The sequence below is a fragment of the Cydia amplana genome, chromosome 10, assembly GCF_948474715.1.
Source record: "Cydia amplana chromosome 10, ilCydAmpl1.1, whole genome shotgun sequence".
In the NCBI taxonomy this organism is placed as follows: Eukaryota; Metazoa; Arthropoda; class Insecta; order Lepidoptera; family Tortricidae; genus Cydia; species Cydia amplana.
Genome location: NC_086078.1, coordinates 3,069,920 through 3,083,464, shown reverse-complemented (window position 1 = coordinate 3,083,464; position 13,545 = coordinate 3,069,920). Strand labels below are relative to the sequence as shown.

General features: G+C 36.8%; 1 protein-coding gene across 3 annotated transcripts in view; it reads left to right on the top strand.

The window, feature by feature from the left end:
• Positions 1–13,545, top strand: part of LOC134651305 (protein TANC2) — a 205,212-nt gene that overhangs the window by 185,474 nt on the left and 6,193 nt on the right. For all 3 annotated transcript variants that reach the window (XM_063506355.1, XM_063506354.1, XM_063506356.1), the window contains 2 exons: positions 12,226–12,395; positions 12,867–13,011. In XM_063506355.1, the coding sequence (XP_063362425.1) occupies positions 12,226–12,395; positions 12,867–13,011 (315 nt within the window). The remainder of the gene's footprint in view (positions 1–12,225; positions 12,396–12,866; positions 13,012–13,545) is intronic.

Here is a 13,545-nt window from a genome sequence, read left to right as displayed (position 1 = left end):
TTAACTTCATTGTCTCATTTTAAAAATGCATTCAAAGTCACGCTAGCTAACAAAATGAAGTGACGTGTGAGTTTTATAACTTTGTTGTTAATGTTATAATACCACAGGCATGCATGACTCATGATGAAGTTATATTATAAGTATGAACCGATTCTGATTTAATAATTTGTTACTGGTTTAATCTTATTTTGATACGATCTTGAAGATCGCTTACTGGCTTCGACTAAAGCGGCAACCATCTTGCATCTGTGGGAACGAAAGGTTCGCTGTGTCTCGCTCCAACCTATGGTTGTTGCCTTAGCCGAAGCCAGTCGCGCAATGTCGTGGCCAGGCCGTTACGCTGATTGGTGCATGCGAAATGAAGTCGTGCGTAAGATGTGCACCAAGACGATCCTGAAGGTCGTGTCAAAACCAGTTCAAAGCCATATTGTTAAATAGGAATCGACGTCCATGATTCGTCATCGATAAGATGAAGATATTATGAACAATCGATACAGAACTCGAGATAGAAGATAAGAAATCGGTGACAAAAATAACATATCGAGTCGTGGGCGAAGATTGTATCGATAACAAATCGATGTAAGGATCATAGATAAATAGAATGGCTCTCAAAATTGTATATGTAAATTAGTTTTATAATCTATGGAAGATATAATTGGATACATGATGAAGATTACATATTACATGTTGAATTGGAGGTGATGGGTGTTACGAAATGTGGTTTAAAAATTTAATGTACATAATAGATCAATTATGGAAAACCTTGGCTAGGTTTTGTTGTGGTGGTTTTTCAATCGGATTCATTGGAAATAATTGTATCCATAAGCAAATTATTACTTTTATAATTTTTTGTATCATGCAAAAAAAGTCTAAATGAACCATTTTCAATCCATATTCAAGCATGAATTTCCTCTACAAGTCTCATAGAGCCTCTTCAAAAGAACAGACTCCGATCACGGCGCTATCTCGTCGCCAGTTCGGGAAGTAGATGCAAACTTAGCGTGGTTAGACTCTAGTTACACGACCAGTGTTGTCACATAGCTTACCCATCCAACACCTGAGACAAGATAAGCAGGACAATCGAGTTTGCAGACCGCATAATTGTCCTTCCATAGACAGCGCAATGCCAGCGCCAGCGATTCATTAATTACATAGATACTAAATAGCTTAACTATTTCCCACGACATAATGTAGATAGAGCTTTTATGTGCGATCAAAACAAATACAATAATAATTTAGAATGTTGAATAATTGAGTTCGGAACTAAAAGCAATGATCCCGCGAAAAAGGTGAACTTCTGTGTCAAAATCTTTTCACACAGCAAGGTGGGCGCCATTATTGCGCGAACAGCATTATAAGATTGGCAATTTTTATTACTCTCATGGCTAAATAAGTGACTATTATAAATAGCATAATTATAGGTACCTATTATAAATCTATCAAGCCATCTACAGAATGTACATACGTAATTCACACAATACAACAACGATTTACGCCGTAATGCGTAGTAAAATATAAATGATAATGTACCTATTGTAATCCTATTGAAAACATGACACCCGTAAAACTTTATAAAATTAAAAAAGGAAGGTATTATTCGGACGGTGATTATAGCTGTATTGTAACGGCTTTACTGGTGCGGCATTAAAGCAGACGCTGTCATTTTCGATGTCTTTTAGAGTCTGTTCGGAAATAATGGAAGGAATGTATTGGGCCCCATACATTCCACGACTCTTTTCTTTCCGTACAGAGGGATTTTTCTCTGTCACCCTTCCTACGCCTTCATTAGAGTAAGATCCCCGCAATTTGGGCAATTCGGTTTTCGCAGTAGCCCCTCTGACTCTATAAAACGAGTGACAGTTTGAATGCTGATGCAATCGTCATCTGAATGTCACCTTAAAAACCTAGTAAACTCCTAATATAGTCAAACCTTTTTACTACCTAATACTTAGAACAGATTTGCCAATAAACACCTTTAGCTATTAATCGGCTATACAAGGCTGTATAAGGTTGAGAACATAATAAGTCGGATTACACAGCAAGACACTCGGTTAATCCTATTGCAAAACAACTCGTTTTGCACTCGGTTAATGGAAGTTTTATTCGATTTGAGTAGTCGATCGGTATTGGTATTAATTTATATGAATACTCGTTTATATAGGGTTATACCGAATAGGTAGACGTTACTCAGTACATTTTGGGTTTTCCATCTGACTATGTTTCAAACCGCGGATAGAACGTCGGTCCATCTGTAGAAATTATCTTATGCTATTTAAAATCATTTTTTCTAAAACCCTTGAGTAAACGCAATATATTATATATATGTCATAACTTTAAAAAGGTACAATTTATTGAATAAATACACGTGATGTATAGATTATTTATTAATTTTCTAATCATCGATATATTTATACTTACTTAGTTTTTCTACGAACTACACATGTAGGTTTACGAAACTTCGGTTTCCAATAAAGTTATTTTCTCGGTTTTTATTTATTCATAGTGGTCTTGAGTGCAGGGGACATGATAGTGTTTTTTTTAAAGCCTCTCCAATTATTCCCCTAACAGCACGTTTCTAGGGCAATAACTTGTCATTTCTATCATCAGTATTCCCGACAATTAATTACAAATTATATAAAATAATAATTGCATCGTTTAATCTGTCACTTGTAAACAAGATCGAATGAAATGTGGGCCGAAGGCTGGCCCGATTCGACCATGTCGCTTCGGCCCAAGGCGACCGCCCTCACTGTCTTATTAAACTTTACATCTACATAGGTAGCTAGTTATTTAGAGTTACCTATTACTTAGTAAATGGGGCTATGCGTCTATGTTTACGACATAAACTACCCGTAGGTACTTTACTAAATGTAGGTAAATTAATATCCACTAAAAACCTAATTCTAGGAGTAACTTGTAGGTATTAGGTATTTTATATTAAGTTTTTAAGTTTGTAAATTTCTGTATATTTAAAAGTGTTTCAGAATAAATGAGTTCTTACAAAGATGATAGGCACCCATTATTTTTTACCTATAAGCTTTATGAATAATCCCTGATAAAAACGAATAAAAAACTAATTTAAATTTCGTACACTTCGTCACGTCCTTAATTCGTGTCCCCATCCATCAAACTTTAAAAAAAACTTTTGTCCCTCGCCATCATAAAAAAAAACTATTGTCTATGACATTTTTTATCAAAAGACATAACCGACCTTGGCATTGGCCAGCGAACCATGACGTATTCGCGCCACTAAATATTCCTATGACATTGTATAAGTATACAATACTAGTACATTACATACCTAGGGAGGTGAATTCGTGAATGCTCCAGATCGCAGATATTTGTGGCCCGAACAGAAGGTGAGGTGAAATATGTGATCTGGGGCTTTACGAATTACCGCCCGTGGTTTGTTTAAAGTTTTACGTCTTGCCTTGGCCAGGAAGTGTGATTTTCTCCTCGCGTAGCGTGACGTACGAGATTAAGTACCAAACAATCATTTATGGAATAATCTATGAAAATTATCAGTAAAGTGATCCTATTAGGCATCTTTAGAACTAGGGGATATGATTAGTGGTTAATATTATTTTGTTCACTGCCTATGTAACTCCATTTTATATTGTATTGGCAATCGAAATATTTGAGTGATTAAACTTAGAAATATAGTCCGCAAGCAAGCTCACATTAAATTTAAACTCAACACCATTGCCATAAAGTTGAATATCGTTTGGTCTAGTCTAACCTTAAAATTTGAATGCAGATTAGGTTGTCACTGAACACAATGTGATGTGTAGTGATGTAATGGGTGTAGTGTCGAGTACCGCCCTCTGCGAGATAGAGCAGGTGATTGCTTGTATTATGTGTCGATAAAAAAAGCCAGAGACTTGTAGTTTTTTATAAATAGCGGAGAGTCAGGCGGCCTAGCCAAGGTGACAATCGCTTGCGTTTCGCCATCGAATCGCTTTGTATATCTATATCACTCTTCCATATTAGTGTGACAGTGACTGTTGCGTTTCGTTCGCTACGGAGCGTTAGCGATTGGCATGTAAATATATTTTTAAAGTCGATTGTAAATGTAAAGCGATTTATCAACATGATTTCGAAAAGCTTTTCATTTCAAACTTCGTTTTCGTCTGTATTATCAGGGGTAGTTAGAGAGCAAAGAGTTATAATAATGTGCTAAAGAAACAAAAATGTGTTTCTACTGAGGAGTTACCTAACTACAAATGGACTATCCGTGCATAATTGTCACTCCAAAACAATTCTAAAGAAACGAAAATTCTATTAAGTTGCGTACGAATACATACAATTTTATTAATGGGATCTATGGGTTATCTGAGCCCTAAGGACCACTCAATCCCAATTACAATCTTTTTGCAAACAATACACATATATAAGGAACTATTTACTATACCCTAATAGCACTATAGAAAAATATTAGCTATAGGTACCTCGCGCCTCAAATGTTGGCTCCTATGAAAATCAAAAGTCAAAAGTCAAAATATACTTTATTCATGTAGGCCTAGTAACAAGCACTTATGATACGTAACATATATATTATCCTAAGCTTATATATTATCAAAGCAATTTATTGATGTTATTATTCCATAATAATATTGGATGATAGTTTATTATTAAATGTAGTAGCTGACACCTAAATAATGAACGAATAAAAGCTAGCCGTACTTTTACTCATTTTATCATTTCCATAAATTAGACACATTAAATTTTAACACACAGTTTAAACAACCGATTAAGAACAAGACACAGGTTAACAAACAGTATTACCCAACCCCGGCATTTAGGAGACACGTCGGTAAAGACAGAAGGACAGTAAAACCGTCGTATCGTAAATAATAACCACTAACGCCCACGTCGGAAACAATTAACTTGAGTTGAGCGCACTAAAGTGTAGGGAGTTTTGGCAGTAGTTTAACTTTTGATATACGAGGGGTGTTCAAAATATTCTCGGTATGAGAATGAAAACAAACAAGTACGAAAAGTTTGATATTTTTATTTTTCAATATACTCCCCCCCTATGTTCATACACTTAAAAGATCGATCAATTATTTTTTTTAATCCTGCATAAAAATATTTTTTATCTTTGGTGTAAAAATGCTCCTCCACTGCCGCCTTCAATGCTTCATCATCGGAAAATTTATTTCCACGCAGATCCTTTTTAAGATTGGGGAACAAAAAGAAGTCGCTGGGGGCTAAGTCCGGACTATACGGTGGGTGAGTAACAGTTTCAAACCCACATTCAACAATAGCTGCCTTGGCAATATGAGCAGTATGGACGGGGGCGTTGTCATGCAGAAGCATAACAACTTTGGTTAACTTTCCTCGCCTCTTTTCTTTGATTGCATCCTTTAATTGACGTAGAATGTTAGCGTAGTACTGTCCTGTGATATTTACACCTTTTTCTTTATAATCGATCAGTAATACTCCTTCACAATCCCAAAATATCGTGGCCATGACCTTGCCAGCTGAAGGGATGACCTTGAACTTCTTGGGATGAGCTGAACCCTTAATGTGCCACTGCATGGACTCTTGTTTACTCTCTGGGTCATAATGATGAACCCAGGTTTCATCTCCAGTAACTATTCTTTGCAGCACCTCATCAGGATTTTCACCGCACAGGTCAATAAAATCGGAACAACAAGCTACACGCATGTCTTTTTGAAGCCGAGTCAGCATTCGCGGAACCCATCTTGCACTTACTTTTGACATATTAAGATGGTCATGGATAATATCATGTACGGTACCAATAGAGAGATTGGTTACTTGTGCTATAGATTTTACCTTCACTCGACCATCTTCCAATATAAGTTTTTCCACTTTATGAATATTTTCTTGTGAAGTAGCTACTACAGGCCGGCCAGATCTAGGGTCGTCTTCAACACTCTCCCTTCCACGTTTAAACTCGCTTGACCACTTTTGAATGGTAGATAAAGAAGGAGCAGACTCACGGTAAACACAATCCATTTCCTCTTTTATGGTTTTTTGATTTTTACCCTGTTTTGTCAAGAATTTTATCACGCATCGATGTTCTAATTTAGTTAACATTGTCAATTCCCACATGATGTTCATGTTTGTTCAGCAATTGCAGAAAAACAAAAGAACATCTCGGTTCGAATTATACTTTTTTTTAATGTCAATGAATAAACCTTAGCGGCCAGTAACGAAAGAAATTTTAGAAGAGGTTGTAAGATATCAATACCGAGAATATTTTGAACGCCCCTCGTATCGTCAGCTGAGAATACAGTGCCACATACATTTTTGTCCTTTTTTTAATGATTCCTAAATTAACAATAAAATATGCTATAATTGACACTAATCGGTTTTAAAAAGAAGAAAAGAACGGAAAAACACGGTGTATAACCAACAGGCAACCTCCCAAGCTTTTTATGGGAGGTCCGTAGCTACTCAGTGAGCCGGTGTCGGCAGGGAGCCGGTCTAATTCCTTGCCACCAAATATGTTGAAGCGTATTAAGCAATTCATATATGGTAAATGCATCACAGATCACAGGGTTATGACCGCGTAAATCGAAATTCGCAAATTGCGGGCATTTTTCTTTATCACTTTAATTACGCCTTCATTGGAGTAAAAGAGAAAGATCCCCACAATTTGCGAATTTCGCTTTTTCCGGTAGCCCCTTTGAGTTAAAATACTGGCAGCGTTTACTGTAAAATCGTGATGGCTTCTGCTAGACGTGAAGCGTTGTCTTGTTTTTTTCTGACCCGCAAATCGTGAGATGCGACAAGTGAATCATTAATTTTGACATCATGATTACGACACGAGTGTTGAGTGTTAAAATTATTTGAAGATAAATATTTACGATCAGGTCGGCAATGTTGTATGAAATTCTATTGCTTCTCATCAGTTTTAAAGAATAAAGGGAGCCTAAACCGCACGTTTCCGGTATGTACAATAATTTATAATACCTATAAATAATAAAATTATTCACCTTTTCTCGTGTTACAAACAATTAATGATTTTTTCCATAATCCTTTGATACATTACTGGACTGTAGAGTAATGTTTCTTTTTGACACTTACAAGATCCCGCGGGGTTTCCCACGTAGAGACAAATCTACACAAATATGAAGTATTCGTTGAAGATTTATAATAAATTTGTCTTGTAACGTTTAAGAATGGTTTACAAGCGCTTGTAGAAAGTTACAAGCCACAAAATGTGACATTAACAATTTTAACATTACTCTCAACAACATTGTTTAATTTATTAAATTCATGTGTCCGTGTTATACTATAGTTTGGCAAGAATCGTTGGTCAGTGGAGCATAGGCAACGTAGGTACTTACTCGTAACGATCAAATGCCACAATGGCGGTCATAACACTCATAACATGCAGTTCCTGAATACATCATAGAGAGTTTATAATATAGCAGTGTACATAATTAGGCATTAAAACAGTGATGACAGTGTGATGTTTTTATAAAGTCCGCTCTCAGTTCGTTTCATAAAACCACTTTTATATATGAATGGCTTTAAAATAATTATATACCTAAACTAAACAAAGCCCAAAAAAATATTTGACTATTGAAGTGTCAAAACATTTCAAGAGACGACTTCAGGTAGTAAAACAATCGCAATTTTTTGCCCCTAACCGTACAATAAAGTCAAGGTACTTAATCTTTTTATATTCTTCAATTAGTTTAACAACTGAGCAATTACTCATTATTATAATAACGCTTTAAAACGGATATCATACTTGAAGAAAAGCTTCAGCGCATTTCAGTGATATCCGAATAAAAACACTTCGGGAATGAGAATTTTAAACTTCATACGAAATTGCAATATCACCTTTATTACAAGTGGTTATGACACTCTTAACCATTAACTAAGTACAGATAAAATTATACCTTATTAAAGGTAAAACAGAGTACATATTTAATTGTAGAATTGTCTTGATTGTTCCCATAATCACCAGGGAGGTTCATTTCAAACGCGGGCGACTGTTAGCTTCTTAAAGTCTCCAATGTAACGAGAACTTAATACACTGTAGTTATTACGGATCCCAAGCTCATCATTTACACTGATTTATCTGAACATTACGATCGTTTGCGTTCGAATACCAATACGAATATAATACCAGAACGATTTTTGATGTCTTATTACGTTGGATGAAGGTTGAAGATGGCGTGACCATTCCAGAAGGCAATGACACTGACGGCGTGGGAGACGGCAGTTTTTCTAGACTTCGTTCCCGTGTATCCAGACTGAATATAGTTCGCTGGAAGAGATGATAATGCGAAAATTGCTCAAATCGATGTATGGGAAGATTTCGTTGGATGTAAGGGAGAAGTTAAATATCGTATCGTGTTAACTAAAAATGTGTAAGTTACCTAAATTATTTATTTCCATGTTACGTAAACCTACAATAATTTTGTTAATCGTACGGAACGAGGGTACGAAGTTACATTTTCTGTCATAGGTTTCGGTGATACGTAGGTACATATTTACATAATAATTTAATTAAATAAATTAACAAAAAAATTGTTTAATTGCTTGTAAATTTAAAGGAAGCATTTTTCCATATTATAAATGAAAGCGATAGGAACACCTATATACTGATATGACTTGGGTCCATAGGACTGTAGGTCATACAACAACTTTTACTATAGGGCCAACCCTGAAAACGGAAAAATAAACTACTGTCTTATGCCTACATTTCGACGACTCATATGTCAATGTTTTCTATGGAACAGCAGATTTTTTTGTGATTTCCTTCATAGTAAGTAATGTTTGTCCAGTATGACAGACATATTCTGCCCCTCAGTTTGGTCAAACATAACAAAACTAGGTATCCTGTATAAATAGAAAACCTGTATGGCATATCCATACTTAATTATCTCTATGATATGAGCTCAAGGATTTAATAAACCACTGCACGCCCATTACGCCGCAGTATAGCAATAGTTTACCGACGTCGCATTTCTATGGTAATCTGAAACCATATGGCGCTATGACGTGAATAATTAATGTGATGTTTGCAGACAAAAGATACTGCCGGTTGTCCCTAAGGACGATTTCTAATTGCATCTCTATGGTAATTAGCGGCTTATTGGCCATAAGCTATATTGTAGCGTAAAATGGTCGCAATTAAGTTTCATACATGGGTAAGAATTTCATTTGCGTAAATTATAAATACTAGTTATCCAAAGAAGTTGTATGTTGTTTATTACCGTGTTTGTGTAGGTACACAATGTATTAAATGACTTGTAATTAATGCAAAAGCACGCGTAGTATGTAAAAGTGGATTAATACAAGTTGTTTTAATATTTTTTTAAGTATATTGCAATACCACCCATCTAGTTAGCAATTAGCTTTTGCAAAAACGTGACATCACTGCCATCCGGTAATTGTCACAGTATTTTTTCCACGTTTGTGATTCGTAATACTTACTTAATTCAGCGTCAAATCAGTGAAGCCAAATTTTTTTGTCTGTAAAAATAAGTATGTGTTCCGATATACAGGATGCTTCCTGTAACAGAAGCAATAAATTAAACTGTAGGCTGTACTCCTTAAACTGACCAACATTTGTTCAGCAACTTTTGAAAATAACTCTTGTTTTGATTTTTATTACACTTTAAAGTTTATTCTAAGACGCAATGTATTGCAAATTTTGTTATGTTTAAAGCATGACAAGCAACGTCAAACTCACTAATGTCAGCGTACATTGAAGGCAATATTTATTTTGTATGAAAAAGAGGAAGTCTAAAGGATTCATAATTTTTAAAAGTTGCTGAACAAATGTTGGTCTGTTTGAGGAGTACAGCCTTTAGTTTAATTTATTGCTCCTGTTACAGGAAGCACCCTGTATAGCCATTTTAGCTGTCAAAATCTACTTGATTCTGACAAAATAAGTACAATTTTGTTACTGGTGCAGCCTTGCATTGTCAATTTCCTTAATTAAGCGATCTTTGAAACTAATGAGAAGCAATACTATTAATAAACTTTTAAACACACTGCGTAAGCTAACAAGAAGACCGCTGCAACTCAAGCCTAGGTTTTGCTTAGGTTGCTAGCAACTTGATTCCTTTCTCAGCCAACATTGTAAACTGCAGCGAGTCTCAGGGATCTCAGATTGTTTCCGTGAAGCATTGATGCTTATTTGTTTACCATTTCGGTGAACAGTAACAATAGTATTCTCTGATTAGTAGAAGCGGCGAGTACTTTGATGTGACACTTCTCCATTATTTTTACATTTTGTATCTTATTTCTAAGCAAGAATCGTACAGTTAGGTTAGGTTAGGTTAAGTAGTAGGTAAAATTTCTGCTGGCGTGGGCGCCAGCTATTAAACTAATCAATTATTTATCCATTTCAATTAATCAGGGTACAATTTGTAATCGCATAAAGTACTTAAGCATAAAAAGGTACCTACGTAGAACCGGCTACATATATTAATTTCAGTATGATCTCGGTTTTTATGTCTTCAATGTTTTATGGAGTCCAACGTTTGACGTACCAGGTACCAGGACATTTGACGTCTTATCAGATTAACGTGTATTGTTGGTTTTATCGTCTGTCCTTAATTTCTAACAAGTATGTCGACGGTACCTATAAATCCAAAAGTGATAACACGCTAGAAAACAAAAGTCCACTCGTAAATCGTCACCCGTCTTATGATGTAATCCACCTTTCTGTAACATCTGTAATTATGCAATAAACGATTATCTTATCTAAAATCCGTCCGTACATGTAAAATGGTAACTATCCCACGAGTTTCCGCAGTGCAGGTTACACCGGTTACACACCACCGCAGCAGCCTTCCTGAGGATCCTTAGATCGGGTTGCCGTCATTCGATCCGCACCTGAACACCGAAGTTCGCCAATTGCGGGCATCTTTCCCTTACACCAATGAAGGCTTAATTAGAGTGACAAAGAAAGATGTTTGAAACCAACTTCGGTGTTCGCGATAGGCTCTCTGATCCGGCGGCCTAGCCAAGGTGACGATCGCTTGCGCTTCGCCATCGAATCGCTTTGTGTCTCTCTATCGCTCTTCCATATTAGTGCGACAGTGACAGTTGCGTTTCGATCGCTACGGAGCGTAAGCGATTGGCACGTTGGCTACGCGGTCCGGCTGGTTTGTGACGTAACGTAGGTGAAGGACTCGCTGATCCTTTCAGATGTAAATTGCATACCTAGTTAGGAATATAAGTCGAACAAAACGAGTTGTTTGAGGTGATACAATTAAAACTCCTGTTAATGATTCATAACAATCTATGTTCAGCAAGGTAAACAAACACATTGGGGCCTTAAATTAGCTTCGAGTACCTACATCAATGTGTAAAAATCTAAAAGCTTTAGTGTGAAACATATTTACGTTGAAATATATATTTTAGGTAGGTATGTAAGTATATAAATTCTGTTTTTCTTTATTGGCAGTATAACTGAAAATTATCAGAAGAAAATAAATCCACGGATCAGCGAACGCCAAGAATTCCCTACAAAGTTCTGTGGGAACAGAAACCAACAATACTTTCATGAAATTAACAAGAAATTATCTTCCTGTCTTGCGAAATCCAACACAATGCTTAATTTAATACGAGTCACATATTACTCGGTGGATTAGAAAATATGATACCAAATATGGGATGAACGCATTGTTTGGACGTAAGAATCCCAGGAAATGTTTAACAGTTTTTTTAAGATGATGGTGATAAAGTTGATAAACATGTATACGGCTATTGTTTTGTTTACAAAGCACGATTGTATAGGTGTAGAAAACGTAGGCACAATGTATATGCATGAAGATGTTAAGTGTATCAGTTTAATCCGAAGCTTGTGAATATGCTGGCATGTTTTCACAGTCCCTTCATTTGTTTTGGTTTCACATTATTTGTCTGTATTTTAAAAGCATTATGCAATTTGCATTGTCTTTTAACACACTTACCTAACTCATTTGGTTTTAAAACGTGTATCATATTATTAATTGCGTTGGTGAGATCCTTTTCCCTATTACAGTTACATATAAGCACAGATTTTGTGATGCGAAAAAAAGGATACCTATTATCCCACATAGTTCAAAGGATGCAATAGTGGTGTTTTTCACGCATTCGTTTGTAAATATTACTAGTTTTTAGTTACTTTTTATCGAATTTTTTGCTGCCTCGACTTTTGTTTGGTTTGTTTTTAGCTTGCACGTTGTTTATCTCCTCCAATTATTTTAATCAGAGTCTAATTTAAATGTGTTTCCTCTACAGATGACGAAGGCGGGCACATAAAGCAGGGCTTCGAGTCGCGGCGTCAGAATGATCTATACATGCGTTTGGGCCTGCTGCTGGGCGAACGGCGCTCGCGCAACAAGGCGCGCGATAGTTGCACGTCGCTCGCCTCACTTGATGCGCACTCGCTGTCGCATAACACCAGCCCGGTAAGTCGTCTTTCAGTCATCTCAGGTTTTAGAAGCAAAGCTATTCAAAGCCAACCAGTAGGATAGATCTTGCACCCTCACAGCGCATGCCCCATATAAAGGGCGTCTTCTGTCTGATTGAACACCTTTCAGTTGACATACAAGGTTTCAGAATCTATTGGTTTACAAAGTTTATTTTACTTTTCTGGATTGCCCATTCCGTTAAAATTTAAAACAAAAAAAGCAAATAAGAACATTTGTGAGAAAACATATAAAAACTCAAAAATGGGCGTTTTCCCAGAGAAAAGACCTAGCTAGATCGATTTTTCGCCCTCGAAAACCCCCATACCTATAGCAAACTTCATCGAAATGGTTAGAATCCCCAAAGGTAATTAGATTAGAGAACTGTGAACAATGTCATCTAGCAGTAACTAAGTCAATTCAGGACTCTGACAAAAATATAAAATTGAATACCGACTGTTTTCTGTCCAGGTATCTACATTGACCGGTTCATCGGAGGTAGAAGCGGCGACGCCGCTCGGCCGGGATTCCCTGGGCTCCCTGGCTTCCATGTCATTGTCGGCTGCCAGCAATTGTTCTTCCTCCAGCCCAGGCAGCAGGCGACACTCGGTTAACAGTAAGTTTTTTACAAGCTAACTTGGCTTAATTATTGCCCTATGTCCCTTAGATGGGGCGGAGGGCGTCCACAGTGCGCCATCTGGATTGGTCTTGAGCTTCGTGCTTGAGTTCGCTCCAACTCTTCCGAATAGCCTTTGCAATAATAGTCCGGCGCCAGGTTTGCCTTGGACGGCAACGTTTCTTCTTTCCTTGGGGATTACAGTCTAGGGCTTGCCTCGCTTTTAACTTGCAATGTATGAGTGTTTTGGTCAAACCGTGTAAGCTAAATAGACCCACTTCCCATTATTCGATTGAGCTGAAACTTCACATATGTTAATTGGGTGACAAATTGCAATATTATTGTTCTATTGAGCTGATCGAATGATGGACACATGAACAACATTTCGACTTTAAAAATGGTTTGGATTCTGGAGCTCAATGACTGGAGCTAACAAATAAGTATTAGTCGAGTCACCATTGACAATTTGGAACAGTCCTCCTTTTACTACCAGGGTGCTTAGCTAACATGCCAATCGCTAATGCTCCGTAGCGT